The sequence below is a fragment of the Eurytemora carolleeae genome, unplaced genomic scaffold (assembly GCF_000591075.1).
Source record: "Eurytemora carolleeae unplaced genomic scaffold, Eaff_2.0 scaffold55, whole genome shotgun sequence".
Taxonomy (NCBI): Eukaryota; Metazoa; Arthropoda; class Copepoda; order Calanoida; family Temoridae; genus Eurytemora; species Eurytemora carolleeae.
Window position 1 is genome coordinate 405,954 of NW_019396158.1, and position 17,605 is coordinate 423,558.

The 17,605-nt window shown below is 30.1% G+C and overlaps 1 protein-coding gene and 1 long non-coding RNA gene across 2 annotated transcripts; one reads left to right on the forward strand and one right to left on the reverse strand.

Annotated features, from left to right (window-relative positions):
* The first annotated feature begins 40 nt into the window (after window positions 1–40).
* Window positions 41–13,888, forward strand: LOC111696730 (beta-1,3-galactosyltransferase 2). Its single transcript, XM_023466443.1, has 11 exons — window positions 41–120; window positions 1,725–1,816; window positions 4,067–4,128; window positions 5,529–5,654; window positions 5,738–5,837; window positions 8,109–8,194; window positions 9,523–9,595; window positions 10,016–10,114; window positions 10,920–11,008; window positions 12,407–12,475; window positions 12,908–13,888. Exons 4-11 carry the CDS (start codon window positions 5,533–5,535, stop codon window positions 12,987–12,989), a joined length of 720 nt encoding a protein of 239 aa, XP_023322211.1. The 5' UTR covers window positions 41–120; window positions 1,725–1,816; window positions 4,067–4,128; window positions 5,529–5,532; the 3' UTR covers window positions 12,990–13,888.
* A 1,164-nt stretch (window positions 13,889–15,052) lies between these two features.
* LOC111696725 (uncharacterized) lies at window positions 15,053–16,753 on the reverse strand. The gene is made up of 2 exons (XR_002764143.1): window positions 16,668–16,753; window positions 15,053–15,257 (listed from the first exon to the last, which is right to left on the reverse strand). It is a non-coding gene; the product is annotated as an uncharacterized LOC111696725 (long non-coding RNA).
* Between the last annotated feature and the right edge of the window lie 852 nt (window positions 16,754–17,605).

A 17,605-nucleotide genomic window follows, 5' to 3' on the forward strand; every position in this document is an offset into this window, starting at 1 on the left:
TTCAAGTCCTTCATTGATCGAGGGGATTAATTATAACATGTTGTTCCCGAAAAGGCTGGTGCTCGAATGACCCAGATGATTGTTTATGCGAGGAATGTATTTACTACGAATGGGAAGAAAGTAAGAATAATAGATGAAGGGAGAATGGCTCCCCTCCTTCCTAAAAGTATTTTCTTCTTTTTTTAATTGTTTTTTCACTGGAGTTGAACTCCTTTTCTTTATTTTCATCGTTGAAAGTTAAAAATTGTTTAATTCTGACAAATTCCAACATTTTCTCTGCTGTATAAATCTGCAAATCACATTTACAGCTAAGTATTAAAAAAATAGCAACTGTTATCTAGAAAAATGAATATATCTCATTTATTCATGATCATACAAAGGTTTAAAGGATAAAAATGTAAATCTCTAAATGAAGCACTTTAAATGTTAACAGATTATTTCAAATTGTACCTTAAACTCAAATTCAAATCAGGTTAAACAAATAGTTTATTCCCTTTAATATAATATTCTAACTGAATCTGTTTAGTATCCCCCTGCTCCCTTTAATATAATTTTCTAACTGAATCTCAATCAAATCAAATCAAATATTTATTGCACGAAGATTAGAATTTATACAATATAAATATCACATAGAAAAGTATAATCTGTTTAGTATCCCCCCTGCTCTCCTTTATTATAATATTCTAACTGAATCTGTTTTGTATCCCCCCTGCTCTCCTTTAATATAATATTCTAACTGAATCTGTTTAGTATCCCCCCTGCTCCCTTTAATATAATATTCTAACTGATTCTGTTTAGTATCCCCCCTGCTCCCCTTTAATATAATATTCTAACTGAATCTGTTTAGTATCCCCCCTGCTCCCCTTTAATATAATATTCTAACTGAATCTGTTTAGTATCCCCCCTGCTCTCCTTTAAAATAATATTCTAACTGAATCTGTTTAGTATCCTCCCTGCTCTCCTTTTATATAATATTCTAACTGAATCTGTTTAGTATCCCCCCTGCTCCCCTTTAATATAATATTCTAACTGAATCTGTTTAGTATCCCCCCTGCTCCCTTTAATATAATATTCTAACTGTATCTGTTTAGTATCCCCCCTGCTCCCCTTTAATATAATATTCTAACTGTATCTGTTTAGTATTCCCCCTACGCTCCTTTAATATAATATTCAACTGAAACTGTTTAGTATCCCCCTGCTTTCCTTTAATATAATATTCTAACTGAATCTGTTCAGTATCCCCCCTGCTCTCCTTTAATATAATATTCTAACTGTATCTGTTTAGTATCCCCCCTGCTCCCTTTAATATAATATTCTAACTGAATCTGTTTAGTATCCCCTCTGCTCTCCTTTAATATAATATTCTAACTGAATCTGTTTAGTATCCCGCTTGCTCCCCTTTAATATAATATTCTAACTGATCTGTTTAGTATCCCCCCTGCTCCCCTTTAATATAATATTCTAACTGAATCTGTTTAGTATCCCCCCTGCTCTCCTTTAATATAATATTCTAATTGAATCTGTTTAGTATCCTCCCTGCTCTCCTTTTATATAATATTCTAACTGAATCTGTTTAGTATCCCCCCTGCTCCCCTTTAATATAATATTCTAACTGAATCTGTTTAGTATCCCCCCTGCTCCCCTTTAATATAATATTCTAACTGAATTTGTTTAGTATCCCCCCTGCTCTCCTTTAATATAATATTCTAACTGTATCTGTTTAGTATCCCCCCTGCTCCCTGAGAACCCTCCTCTATGGGATGATAACAGTTATCCCAGTTTTCTTGGATATAATCATTACTTACAAGAACCTGAGGTATACAATTATTACCAGTTCATATTTTAAAGTTATTGTAAAGGAATTAAGTCTTCACCACAAATTCAAATAATGTAATTCCTACAACCTGATTCACCTTTGATATTTCAAATCTATACATTATTTGATCTAACAACATAGTTTATATTTTAAAATCTCTAAGACCTATACTACATTGGGTTTCAAAGATTAGAAAATCTGACTTTTTGGCAAAGATTTAATTCCTTTTTGCAGTTTAAAAGAATTTAATAATCTTTGAGATCGGAACGGTAAGTGAAAGAGTTAAGAGCCTAGTAAGACCATATTAATCGCAGTAAATGATTAAATTAACTATCTACATTATTTAAATTCTGAAGCTAAAATGTCTTAAGTTTTGTGAAAACAAAGTAAGATAAAAAGTAAAACTTTCCACTCTAACACTTATTACATCAACACCAGGAAACAAGCTTTGGTCAGATTTTGATCATTTCTAGAAAGAGTTTCATCAAACGTTAATTTTCTAATCATTTTATGAATATATAAATTATTTCTATCGAAATCTAAAATTTTATAAAGATTGAATTACAGAATCACAGAAAATTGGCAAAATTGTAATAAGAAAATTCGCAATTTTCAGTCCTGTTCTATTTTTTAAGGAAAAGTTGTTTTTAAATGGTTCTTCAGGTTTCAACTGATCAGCGTATATTTTTAACTTTGGAATTGGAAGAAAGGATCTAGAGAATTCAAATAACTTTTCCTTAAAAATTAGACCAGAACTGAAAATTGCGAATTTTCTTATTACAATTTTGAATATTGAAAAAACACCATACAGAAGAGTTGCACCAAGCGCCGTAAATCACACTTTTTTTGACTCACCCTGTATTTTTGGTAGATCCTTAAATCAAAAGTGCTCATTGGGAATATCTAGAACAAGCGATCAAGATTATGAGCATACCAACACATAAAAGTTTCCAGCTCTGTAAACTTTTGATATTTCAAAATCAGATTTTTAAATCGAGGAAAAATTTGAAAAAGAAAAGAAAACTTTCATTTGATGAAAGTGATGACATCCTTTCTGAAAAATAAGAATATAAAATAAGAATATAAAATAAGAATATAAAATAAGAATATAAAATAAGAATGCGCTAGATTTTTCATTTAAAAAAAACTCTATTTGAATAAAATAATATGATATACACTCTTCGTGTTTAGTTTCAATTAATACCACTTGTTTCAATAATTTTACCATATGTTGAATGAGGTTAATTAAGAGTTTATGAACGTTAGATCAAGATCTGGAAAATGTGCGAACTTTGAGTCAGCATAAACTCATTCATATTTATTTCAATAGTTGAAAAAGTAAGCTTTATAAATTAGAAAAAAAAACTTTTATAAATCGAAATCTTAAAGAATTTGACATTTACAAATAAATAAAAAGTATTTAGAGTATTTTCTCGGGAAATAAATATTTTTTTTAAATGTTTATTAGTTTGAAAACGGAAACTTGCTTGAATCTAACAAATCGATTCTCTTAAAGATGGCAATGCGATTCTCAATGGTACCCTAAACAGTTATCTCTGATCAAGTATAAACTAGATTATGTTTTCAATGTAAAAAATCGTGGTTTCTCCATGTAAAAGTGACTTGCGCATTCCTTATAAAGTATACAATAAATGTATACAGTGCTAGGTAACAATGGAATAGGAAGACGACATTATAGCGATACTTAGGTGTGTTTGATGGTGTTACAAAGCAAATGGTTTTTCCAGTAAACTTCTAAATCGCCTTTTTTGTGAAATGAGTCTTTTTACAGTGCACAATTGCTGTGTTTCGTCGTCATTGAACTTTTTCAAGGTAAAACTTGATTATAAAAGTCGTCTTACTATTCCAGAGTTTTCTGGTTATCAATGTTGGTGAATTAAACTCTTTTAAGCTTTGAAAAACGACATTTTGATCAGACAAAGGTTTCAGAGTTACCCTTCTAAATCGGGCATTGCCATCTTTGCATAGAGAGTTACTTAAAATTACACTACACTACTGACTACAGTCCATTTACAGCAAAGGAATTGAGTCTTTGTTACAAACTATGATTTTATAATCTCTATATCTTTGCAACCCAATGACGTAGACCTTAGATATTTCAAGGCTGGTAGATCAAATAATCTAAGTTTGAAATATCAAAGGTTTACACCATCAGGTGGAAAAAATATAGGTTTTAGAAAATCAGAGTTTGTTACAAAGACTCAATTCCTTTTATCCCTTTTTATTTAGATTGATTGTACACGAGATAAGATCATCATAGTCTATTCTGCCGTCAATAACTTCAAATACAGGTTTTTAAATTAAATAATTATTTAATTTATTTAATTGTTTATTACATTTAATTATTTAATTGACAAAAAAAGGAAAATGTACAAATATATAAATAATAAATATCAAGCAATACCAACAATAGTATAAATAAAACAAAATCTAAAAACATTTTAAAAAAAAGATTTTATGAACAAATTAAGAAATTGAATGTGTTCATTAATTAGATACTAGACTTTCAGGGCGCTTCACGCTCATCTTCTCTTTTAGAATTAGCAATAACAATATATATTCTTCTTGAGACTTTTTTTCGTGGATTAGGATAAATCAATATTATTTTACAGTAATTTTTTTTAATTCTGACCATCCATAAACCTTCCCTGGAGCCATGTTAGATCACACATAAAATTTGGGCCTGATCAGTTCAGCCGTTTTAAAAATTATTGGATACAAACAAAGAAACAAAACAAAAGACAAGCAATGTATAATACATTGTATATAGATTAGGGCTAATATTTTGTATGGATGATTTTTAAAATAATATCTTTTGTCAAGGATAAATTGATGTTTAATAATGATGATAATAATAATGATGTTTAATTAATGTTTAATAATAATGATGATAAATTGTCAAGGATAAATGATGCAGGTTGCAGGTTGCACAGACATAAGAGTTAGAAATTAAGAAGTATGGGCGAGTTATCAGTTCCTTTACGTATATAACAGTTCCTTAAAGGATTTGAGTCTTAGCCACAGACTTTGATTGTCTAATCCCTATATATTTGCAACCTATTGTTGTAGACCTTTATTTAAAAACAAAGGGATTAGGAGAAAATTCAAGATTGTGGCAAAGACTTAATCTGTTTTAGTCATAGAGAATAGAATATATATTAGAGGGGATTTTACTAGAAAAAAGTGTAAAACGGCCATTTTGTTGTACTGTTTCCATACTGCAGGTGTCCTTCACATATTTATGCTATATAACCTTTTGGGCCCTGGAATATCATTTTATAGAAAATCTAAAATTATTGTTAAAAGAAAACCAAATTATGAAATAGGCTGGTTTCATAATTGACCAATGATCATTTCACATAGACTCTATGCCTTCCACTTTACAAACGATGATTTTTCGTTATAACTATAAATCAAATGATGTTTTTTATTCACCTAATTCATCATAAAGTTTATTTAACAGTTTAAAAAATTCGAAAATGAAATGAATAGTCTAGGGATGGACCATACTGTATTAATGCACTCTACTGCATATAATTTGTGAACATTTACATGATTTGTACACTTTGAACTCCCTTTCAGGCTGAAAGGGACTGAAAAAATTCATACCGAGAGATTCTTTAAATTCCCCTCTAATATATATTCTATTCTCTATGGTTTTAGCTTTCTGAGAGTAATTAAAACATTTTAGGCAAATGATTCGATTAACCTGGGGAGCCCAGAAATATTTGGATATTGTTAACGCGAGTCTTTTCTTCGTGGTGGGCAGATATCCCAACCTCAAGATAGAAACCAGACTAGAGCAGGAGGCTAGGAGGTAATCTATCTATCTATCTATCTATCTATCTATCTATCTATCTATCTATCTATCTATCTATATATTTATCTATCTATCTCTAGGTATAAGGATATTCTCCAAGGATCTATCCTAGAGGATTATTTCCTGCTTGGTTTAAAATCCCTGAGTTGGATTCATTGGACAAAACAAAAATGCAGCAAGGTGAGCAAATAAATACGAAAACTAGAGACACAGAATTCTTGGGAATGATCTGTGAATGTAGTAAATACCGTACTCTTATAACTTCTTCCCAAACTGTATCAGTCCAGGCACAACCCGTCCACTATCCAAGCCAACCAGGACACGGCCCACCTGGCTCTAAATGAAACACAGCGTAGCTTATCAATCTTGCTATTACTTAGGCTCTAAAAGCCACAAAGGGACACAAGCGTAGCTATCAAAAAAGCTATTACTTAGGCTCTAAAAGCCACACAAGGAAACAAACATTAGCTATCTATCAATTCCTTGATCGATCTCTACCCTAAACGAAGTATGATCTCAACCCGAACACTCAACGGGATACAATTACTCTACACTGTAATCAAGGTGGAGTTCTGATTCTAAATAATCTTTATTTACAAATCTATATGTTTTATGTTAAGTTCCAATACGTATTCACAATATTATCCAGGTATATAATCTAATCACAATACGCATCTAGTCTAGTCGCATTACAAGTTTTAAGTAGTTAAGTATTAAAGCAGCTAGATCCTCTCTAGTATGCGTAGTTCATTAGCGCCTGATCCAACCAGGGTTCAGCAATATGTTTGGTGTCTATTCTGAACCAATAGAAATTGCATGGCGGTAACATCTATCTTTCTATCATATCTCATTATCCAATTAGAGATGAATCCTTTAATCGGCGCTAAACAGCAAAAAAATATTTACTTCTACTAAAACTACAGTGTGGCGTATCAGTGAGCATACAATAAAACAAAAACAAAAAAGTTCCTGGATATAATCATATTTAATTTCGAGGACTTCCAAAATTTTATGAAAAATTAACATTTTTTGGAGACAAAGTTTTGAAATTCTCAGCATCCATAAACCTACCTTGGGGGTCATGGGAGTTGCCGCAGTTTTAATAAGTAATGTCATTAAATGTCTAAGTTTACAACATTAAATCATTAATAATGTACAACGTAGTCGTACTGCAGGTTTACAAAATAGCATGATTAAACGATTTTTGCTACACACATAGACAGATAAAGCCGCAATTAAAATTTGAAATGTTAGATGGGTGCAAAGCGTGCTATATATAAGCCCAGTAATTAAGAAGTATAAAAAATCTTAAATACTTTTATCACTAAGTGTGCCAATATATTTTTAGCAGAAAACATTAATTATCTAACATCTGCGAAGAACATTAAATAAATGAACCATGCAGAAGTAACGAAAGATATTTTAAACTTCAACAAGTTAAAATATTATTTACTACTAGCTTGAGATCTCAACTTTGAATATTAATTAACTTACTTTCTCTTTAAAAGTCAACCCACTTAACAAGCTAAGTTGAACATTACCGTAATTCTGTTGAGTTCCTAAATCAATATTTGGGGCAAATCGGTCAATGGATATACTTTAGAAAATTCTTTAAGAAAAGATTCGGATTAACTCAGTTTTCTTCTGCTACAGAGTTACAATTATGAGTCGCCACAATTGAGTCGCCACAATTGAGTCACCGCAATTGAGTCACCACAATTGAGTCGCCACAATTGAGTCACCACAATTGAGTCACCACAATTGAGTCGCCAAAATTGAGTCACCACAATTGAGTCACCACAATTGAGTTACCAAAATTGAGTCACCACAATTGAGTCACCACAATTGAGTTACCAAAATTGAGTCACCACAATTGAGTTGCCACAAACTTTGATTTGCAAAACAAAGTCGTTTACCTTAGATATTTCAAACTGTTAATTCTTAAGGACCAACTAATTTAAATTTGAAATATTAAAAGTTAACACCATTATGTTACAAAGATATTGGGATTAGAAAACTGAGTTTGTGGCAAAAACTCAGTTCCTTTGTTTTACGTTTAAGACCTTTTCGCTAAATTGATACTGCACAAATTAAAACAAAGAAGTGAATGCAAAAGTACTCATTTTCTGACGGACCAATTTCTTCCTTTTTAAAAAATAATTTTGAAAATCTAGTTTGGAACTTAAAACGTTAAAACCAAACGAAACCTGGCTTCGCGAGCGGTTTCGAAATTTCTTTGTCCTATGATTTTTCTATAATATTTTTTTTATACATATTTGTTTTAGGTTCCCTGGATAGTGAAGACAGGTGATGAAATGGTGATTAATATTATATTGTTTAGGTTCCCTGGATAGTGAAGACAGATGATGATATGGTGAATAATATTATTGTTTAGGTTCCCTGGATAGTGAAGACAGATGATGATATGGCGAATAATATTATATTGTTTAGGTTCCCTGGATAGTGAAGACAGATGATGATATGGTGAATAATATTATAAAAATGGGAGATCTAGTGAATGCTGTTAAACATCAAAAGTAAGTTTAAATAATATTATTTTTACTTTACAAAACTTTATAGATTCTAAACCCTTTTTTCTAATTTTAGCTTATTATTAGTGTTGTGATTGAAAACATCCAAGATTTTAACTTGAAAAAAAGAACTTTAGTTTTATATTCGACTTTAAAAATGATGAAAAGAGTTGTTCTTTCTTACAGTATTTTTTTAAGGATATTTTCATCTAATTTGCTTAGTGATATTAAATTATACTTTTTTTGGCTGACGTTTTTTCCGATATTCTGAAATATTTTTTTTATCTTATTAAAGTGGCATTGGGCCATTTTATGTATAAACACATTCTTTAGATAAAATAAAGTTCATAATTTTTTTTCTATCTATCTATCTATCTTTATCTTATTAAAGTGGCATTGGGCCATTTTATGTATAAACACATTCTTTAGATAAAATAAAGTTCATAATTTTTTTAAAGATATTTATAGATCTTTAACATTTTAACATTGCAGAGAGAATACGATGCATAGATTTGTTTTTTGATTGGGCATTTTACAGACATAGCTAAATTTTTTAAAAACAAACTATTTATAAATTTTTTTTTATCTCTCACAACTACATTATAACTGAGATGCAAAGACCTCTATGAATAACTTTATCCATGAAAAAAGTTAAAATTTGTTTACAATTAAATATTCCAACCACCATTTAAAGATACGTAGGTCCCATGCACAACGGTACCCTTTAAACCTCTGTGGTTGCTTTATAAAAGTGACTATGTGGAAGAAATTAGAGAAATATAAAATAAAATTAACAGAATTCAACACTTTTTAGATAGAAAAACATCGATATCTTCTTTTTTTGCTCAAATAAATAAAGGGTACTGGGCCGAGCATATTCCTCTTTATATGAAGGGTTAGATCAAATTACTGTTACAATCCCTTTAATTTCATATATACATATATATACATATATTTTAAAACAAAGAAGAAAAATTTTTTGCGGATTTAAAAAAAAATTATTCGCGGATTTTCAAGAATTTAAATTTTTTACAAAATTAAAAACCTTTAAAGCACATTTTTTTAAATTTTTATCATTCATGAACCTACCCTGTGGTCACGTGATGTCCGACAAAATTTTTTGGCCATATCGGTTCAGCCGTTTTGACGTTTATTGGATCCAAAACAAACGACAGACAAACAAACAGACAGACAAGCCAAATTTATAAATAGATATATACATAATCCAGGAATATATCACGTGCTCGTATATATATATATATATATATATAATCCAGGAATACCATCACGCGCTCGTATATAAATATATATATATATATATAAATATAATCCAGGAATACCATCACGTGCTCGACGAAGACGGAAAAGGTTCTGCGTGAAAAAACTGGAACAAGAATTGACAAATGGGTAATATATAAAAACATTCACAGAGCCGGAATTTTAAGAGATCGGCAATTTAGAAAACTTGAAAAAGGAATTAGATTTCAATAGAGGGGGACGATTTATTTGTTCTGTCTCAGTTTGCGTTATTTGTCTGTATGTTTACTGTACAGCGTGCTTTGACTGCTTAATGAACAGGAGTTTACAGGATAATCCCTATATCTCTGCAACCTGATGGTGTACACCTTTGATATTTTTAATTTAGAATATTTAATCTGATAGAATTTATAATTTGAAATATTAAAGGTCTACGACATCGGGTTGCAAAGAAAAAAAACTCTTGTGTCAAGCAACGACGACGTTGTAAATCAGAATTCTGTTTTAAACTCAAAAAACAAATATTCATAATCTGATTGTAACAATTTAAACAAATCAATTATATTTTAGGTAATTCCCTTTGATGAATGGGACGAGGAATACTTCCCCACAAACTGCTGGGGAGTTGTTTATATATTCAGTTCTCATGTCAGAGATAAACTTCTAGAGGTACAGTTTATGTACATTTTTTGTATGCAGTTTATGTACAATTTATGTACAGTTTTTGTACGCAGTTCATGTACAGTTTAAGTGCACTTACCGTTTATTCGCAGTTCATGTGTGGTTGATTCTGTACAGTTTATAAATATTTTATGTACAGTTGATGTACGGTTTAAGTACAGTTTAAGTACAGATTTTTACTATTTGCAGTTCATTTGCGGTTGACACTGTACAGTATATTTTATATATAGTTTGCGTACAAATTAAGTACGGTTTATGTACAGTTTATGTACAGATTTTGAATAGTTATGAACAGATTAAGTACAGTTTATGTACATATTTATGAACAGTTTTAAGTATAGTTTTTGTACAATTTATTAATAGTTTGTGTACGGTTTATGTACAGTTTATGTACGGTTTAAATACAGTTTATGTCTATTTTATTTACAGATAAGTACAGTTTAAATACATTTTATGTTCAGTTTACTATTTTTGTGGAGTATATGTTATTATTAAGCATGTTTGCAGCATATGGGCCGTTCTTACACCGTTAATGTACAGTGTATGTACAGTTTATGTGAGTTTATGTACAGTTTATGTTCAGTTTATGTACAGCGTATGTACAGTTTATGTGAAGTTTATGTACAGTTTTTGTACAGTCTATGTACAGTTTAAAGAAAAATATTGGTAATACTCATGTTCTTTAATTCAACAACCTTCAGGCAATAATTATTTATGTCAGGAACAAATTTGGGAAAATTGAAAAATTTGATTTTAAGAAAACAGATGTGAGTGAAATAATTATAAAATTTAGGTTTATGAAAAGAGCAATGGTGGAATATTCCGAATAGATGATGTGTTTATCACAGGAATACTTGCTTCTATGGCAAATGTGACACACAGGTAAAATATTTCGATTAAACCTTTGAAATTGTAACACTCGAGACTGAAATTGTTCAAAATGAAAAAGTAAATGTTGCTCGTAATTTCGATCAAAACGTTCATTCGAGCAAAACGTTTGTAATTTCGAGCAAAACTTTCGTAATTGCGAGCAAAACTTTCGTAATTTTAAACAAAACGTTCGTAATTTCGAGTTTAACTTTTGTAATTTTGAATAAAACGTTTGTAATTTCGAATTACCCGTTGTAATTTCGAATAAAACGGTCATAATTTTGAAAAAAAAACTTTTTTAATTTTGAATAAAACGTTTGTAATTTCGAATAAAACGTTCGTAATTTCGAATAAAACGTTCATAATTTCGAATAAAATGTTCATAATTTTGATTAAAACGTTCGTAATTTCGAACAAAATGTTTTTTATCGAAATACTTTCGATAGTTAGATATTAGTGCAGGAAAGAAAATATGTCTTCTACGAAAAAATAAACAACTTTATTTTGAAAGACCTGTTTTAAAGAGGTTGCCATTAGTATTTCTCAATGAAACACTATCTCTCAATCTTTAGATGAGAACTAAACGTTTTATAATAATGAAAACGTTTAATGTACACAATTTTAGAAACAGGAATACATAAAACATTGGACACAGGGTCAAATATATTCAAAATTACTGCTACGACTTTGTGACTTTCTATAGTTTTGATTTTATGCACAAATTTCAGAAAATTAAATATTTCCAGTTACATATCATGAATATCAAAACGTTTTTGGTTCTTCTCAATAGCTCTTGAATAAGAGAAGTTAAGCTTGAAAGATGTCATTAAGATTTATATAGTTTTGTATGAAGTGGAGTGGAAAAGAATTAAAAGGGATGAAAATAGTTCAAAATGTGACATTTACAGCCCTTGAAGTTCATAAAAATAGAGACAGCTGATTACATGATAAAATCAAGTTCTAATTACCTGATTATTTCTCTTTGTAAATAGTAAAATAATTCTTGATTCACGGATTTAATTCTTGCTTTTCAAGAGTCTAAAAAAGTAAATTTTGAAAATTTCAAGGTTTATTGAATTTTAAAACTTATTTTCAACAACTCTTTTTTTGTAACGCAAAAGTTTCATAAGTGATGTTTGGATGAAGATTTTTTTTTCTGTTTGTAAGCGAACATTACTAATTATTTTTTGTTTACATATTTTACTCAAGATGTCGTATTTTGTTTTTATAATATTCTATTTATTAGTAATAATCAAATAATAATGATAAAAATAATAATAATAATAAAAATAAAATTAACCAGATATCTATGATTACAGGGATATCAGTGACGTAATATCCTTCTTATTAATAAAGATAATTGTAAAAATAATAATAAAATTACGAATAAACAGATATCCATGATTATAGGGATATCAGTGACGTCATATCCTTCTACGAGGGTTGGGATGAGGACGTTATGTTGACCGGAAATGTTTGGTGAGCTGGTTTTATAAAAAAATTCTTGACTTTCTCAACAATTTCATTAAGTTTCAGATTAAATGAAATAATTGGTATTATTCTTCAATTTAACTAAACTTCTATAAATACAAGGTGTCCGAAATAAAACTTTGCATGCTGAGTATTTGTTCAAATGTACGTGTAAGTTTTAGATTCAAGGTGTCATTTAAAAGCTCTATATTTCCATTATTTCAAGGTGTCATTTTTTTCATTCTAGGCCTTATACTTTTTTTGTTACATCCACTTCTTTGGGTATTTTTATAATTGAACGAAAGTTGTTCCCTCAGTACCCCAAACCCCTACTGCAAAGTTTGTTCGGGACACCCAGTACATTTTATCTTTTTTTTTGCTAAAGATTTTAATTGTTTATGAAATATTTATTTTTGATTTGACCACCATATTATTTATTAGGTTTGGACATATACCCCCAGATAATGAAGCATTGCACAAACGAAGATATTGGCTGTGGAAAAGAATGGAAAAAAATTTGTAAATTGATTTAAACCAATATAATCAATTTAGTTGAACACACAGAGGCGTATACAGGGAAAGTCCTCCTAGAACAGAAACCAAATGTTAAGCCTCCTTCCCTCTTCTCCTAGAACAGAAACCAAATGTTAATCCTCCTTCACTCCCCCTCCTAGAACAGTAAACAATTGCTAATCCTCCTTCCCTCCCCCTTCTAGAACAGTAACCAAATGTTAAGCCTCCTTCCCTCCTTCTCCTGGAACAGTAACCAAATGTCAATCCTCCTTCCCTCCCTCTCCTAGAACAGTAACCAAATGATGAGCCTACTTCCCTCCCCCTACCGACAAAAATGGATAAATTCATGTCTACGCCTTATTTAAAAAACACTCAATATTTTACAAAGTATAGACAGTGCACTGATTAAGTGTGGTGCAATCAACGCCACAGAAATTATCATAAAAGCAGCCGATAGCTGATTCTCTAAATTTCAAGTTATGCATAATAGTAAAATATTATACATTTAGACCCTTACAACTGAAGACGATAATTAATAAATAGTTTGTTCTTAAAAAGCAAATAGTTTTACCATTATAGCTTGAAAGACTGCACAATTGCTGTGTTTCTTGTTCATTGGACTATTTAACAGTCGTCTTCCTACCCACGGTTTTTTTGGTTCCTCTATATTCAAAACTTGCTTAATGCAAGAAAATTACGCAAAATTGAAACAAATTCAAAAAGATTAGCTAAAATTTATTCAATATAATCGGTGTCCTGACCTAGTTAATCCTTACATTTTTTCAAAAACAGCTGTTAAATTAACAACTTTGTAAAGTACATATTTGGTGGTTACATGTGTAGCTATATAGCTAAACATACACGTATACAGTTTGTAATTTTATCAAATAAATAAACATAAGTTTCTCTTATTGTTGGACTAAGCTGTCAGGGCGCTTCGCGCACATCTTCTAGCTCACCTTTTAATTAATGCTCAATCTTTGAGCATTTTCTCTTCAATAAAACCTTCCATTTGAGGTCCCAAAAAAAATTGGGCCCGATTAGTTGAGACTATTATCGGTTTAATCAAGATTAATAAAAATAGTCAGATTCTGAAAACAAAGATAAAAAATAAAAGAAAAGTCATTTTCAAAAATGTTGAACTTCATATGAGCACGTAAAAATGTTGTCAACTTTTTATATTTAAAATTACAAAAACTACATATTTTTATATTTCATTAAAAAATGTAATTTAAAAAGTTATCTCTATATCTTTGTGCGTTTTGACTTTAAGGTACAAAGGAACTGAGCTTTTGCCACAAACTCAATCCTTATCAAATTGCGTAGACCTTAGATGTTTCAAACTATGAATTTAGAGATGGAATTTAAAGAATTTAAGCCGCGGTTTAAATCCGCCAAAACCCGGCTTAAATGAAGCGCCGGCTTGAATCTTGAAACATTTGATACAATTTTAAGTGGAACCAACCATATTTAAACCGCGGCTTAAATTTAAACCGCCGCTCAAATTCTTTAAATTCGGCCACTGTTTTATTAAATAATATAAGTTTGAAATATCAAAGGTTTAAACCATCAGGTTGCAAACGCAAAATTATAGGAATTAGAAAAAAATGAGTTTGTGGGGAAAAGTCAGGTCATTTTCATAAATACTAAATCATTTTGCCATGCAAGATAGAAGATAAGCTGAAGGTAGTTTACACCAAATCAAATCGATTCTAGTATAATAGATGGCAACGTAGAATTTGAACACTCTCAGTACAGCTGTATTCTTACGTCATAAGTGTCAACTTCGTTTTGTGTCCGACAAATTATTAATAATAGTGATAATTTTAGACTAAAGTGCTAATCTTACAGTAAAATAAGTGCAATTTTATGTTTTCAATATTATCTGTTTTCACACTTTTTATTTAATCTTGGAAAACATGTCAAATTTCGGTTTTCTTTTTATATTTGACACTTTTGACGCCGTGTATAATTGGTCCATTTCTCGGTTGCCACCTATTGTACTTGATAATCTATTTGCACCAAATTAATCATTACACCGTGCAACCAGGTTCAGTAAGTTTTTTTCAGAGATTGAAGAAGGATTCAATAAATTTATTCTAAAATTCTTGTTTTTCATTATATATGTCGTCTTCGTAATCACCGGCTCCCTCATCCGTATACACAACATTAAAGTCGTCTTCCACGTCTAGAGTTCCATTTATTTCCTTCTCTCCGCTTCCGGAACTATTCATCTCAGAATCATAATTATCATCATCAAACCAGTTCAGTAAACTTTCTAAATAAACAAGAGAATGTAGTGGGTTTCTCACAAGGGATTAAACTTCAGAGACGTCTCGCGTCTGTATCTCTGTAGGAATTTATTCAGCTTTTTCTTACATTTGAGGTTCCGTGCACCTATGAACTAGTTTCTTTGCCAATACATTAAATTTACCATCTAGGAATATTTAATAAACATAAAACAATTACCAAGACAGAAAACAATAAACAAGACAGAAAACAATAAATACGACAGAAAACGATAAATAAGCCCTAAAACAATAAATGAGACAAAAACAATAAACAAACAGAATACAATAAATAAGACAGAAAACGATAACAAGACAGAATACAATAACAAAGATAGAAAACAATTACTAAGACAGAAAACAATAAATAAGATAGAAAACAATATATAAGACTGAAAACAATAAATAAGATAGAAAACAATATATAAGACTGAAAACAATAAATAAGATAGAAAACAATATATAAGACAGAAACCAATAAATAAAATGGAAAACAATATATAAGACTGAAAACAATAAATAGACCTAAAAGTCCCATCCTTTGTAGGTAACCCTGTAGGATTTTAAATAATATATTTTACCGCCTTCTGACTAACATTTCCGACATATGATTCCCCCAAAAGAGTGCATGAGGTTAAATAACTTAACGAAACCACCCGCTCTGCGAAGTTTGCGGGCAAAAAATTCGCGTATTTTCATCTTAAAAGACGATAAAATTGTGTACTTAGCTACATTTTCGGGAAATTGAAAATTTTATTTAACCAGTTCCCTCGCACAATTTTGTCTAAAAAACATCCCTCGCTGCGTTCGGGATGTTTTGTAGACAAAATTGGTCTTGTAAACCCTTGGTAAAGTAAAATTCCATTAACGTAATTGTAAAAAGTTATAATGAATCAAAGCTTCTAAACTGCAATCCAGTGTTACCACAAAGGACGTGAGTAACACTTCAATTATAATCATAAATCCAAGCTTGTTTGCGAAATCGCATATTATGAGATTTTAATGACAGAGCGTTAAACTCTTTGAATGAAATGATCTGAGAGTTCATTATAGATTTTTGCCATTAAAATGTTGTCAAAAAAATACCACATGATTTGGCAAAACGTTTAAAGCTGCAAGGAACAATGTGAATGTTCGAACAGCCGTCTTTTTTTCTGATATGGGTAACACAAGAAAATTTTCTAATTAGCTACGATTAAAGAGACATAAACTAAAAATATGTTTTTGAAAACTTAAAATTTTTATTTTCATTTCATTTGTGTCTCTCTACAAAAGTGACTTGCGTATTTGATGCTTCGTTAACTATGGAAAATTGATTAGAAATTAAAAGTATTAAAAAACTAAGTTTAAAAATGACTTTTCTTTAAATTGAAAGTAGTTTTAAGAAAATTTAGGCTTACCAAATAAATTTGCTTTTGAAATATGAAGCATAGAAACCACAATAATAATACAGAAAATAAGTTTCCACATTTTAAATGAACTAAAAATATTTTGATACAATTTAACAGATGTAGTTGATATTTGATAAACAGTCTGCAGTAGTACAGTACAAACATGAACAAAACAAATGCAACCCTGCAAAACTTTGTAGCAAAATACTGTGTAAATTAATATAAATATCATTGACAAAAAAAGATTTAATTCTTGTATTTTGATTCCTTTTCAAACTTTTGATATCGTGAACTATATTTAAAATTCTAATCTCAATATCATTTAGGAATTTAATTTTTTTTAATATATTGTTTATACAATAAATAAACCAGTTTTCAGCGTCGTAACTCTTAATGCTAATATAAAATTCGCCTTCTGAATGTAGTGTACATTACAGGTGTCAATTTAAGCTTTATTTAGGTGATTGACGAAATTAAAACTAGAATAAATTTAAAGTGTCATGAAAGTTCGAAAAACAGATGTGAAAAGTGTGAAAAAACATGAAACTGATTTATAAACAAAAATTTTTTAACTGGTTTTTCCAGTATACTTGCATTTGCAAAAATATTTCACGTTCCCAAATAAAACTTAAATGAAAATAATCAGAGCTGAAAACTTTAGAATGGTGGATATCGAGATTAATGCTTGATCTCCTCTTTTTTAAAATATCCAGATTGAATAATGCTTGTTCGCCTCTTGTTATTAATCTTCAGATTAGTTAGCCGATCGGGATAAAGGATATTTCATTCTAAAGTTTTCAGCTCAGGTGATTTTACAATCTAATTTTAAAAATATTATTAATGAAGCGATAATAACAAAATAAACCTGGTCCTGACAATTCCAAAATGTGGTCTGCCTTTATTATGCGTTTAAAAATACCAAAGATACAGAGTGTCCCACGATACAT

Coding starts and splice junctions, on each gene's coding strand:
- LOC111696730 (XM_023466443.1), top strand. CDS start 5,533: ATGATTCGATTAACCTGGGGAGCCCAGAAATATTTGGATATTGTTAAC. Junction 5,655..5,737: donor CTAGAGCAGGAGGCTAGGAG/GTAATCTATCTA, acceptor ATCTATCTCTAG/GTATAAGGATATTCTCCAAG. Junction 10,115..10,919: donor TCAGAGATAAACTTCTAGAG/GTACAGTTTATG, acceptor TATAAAATTTAG/GTTTATGAAAAGAGCAATGG.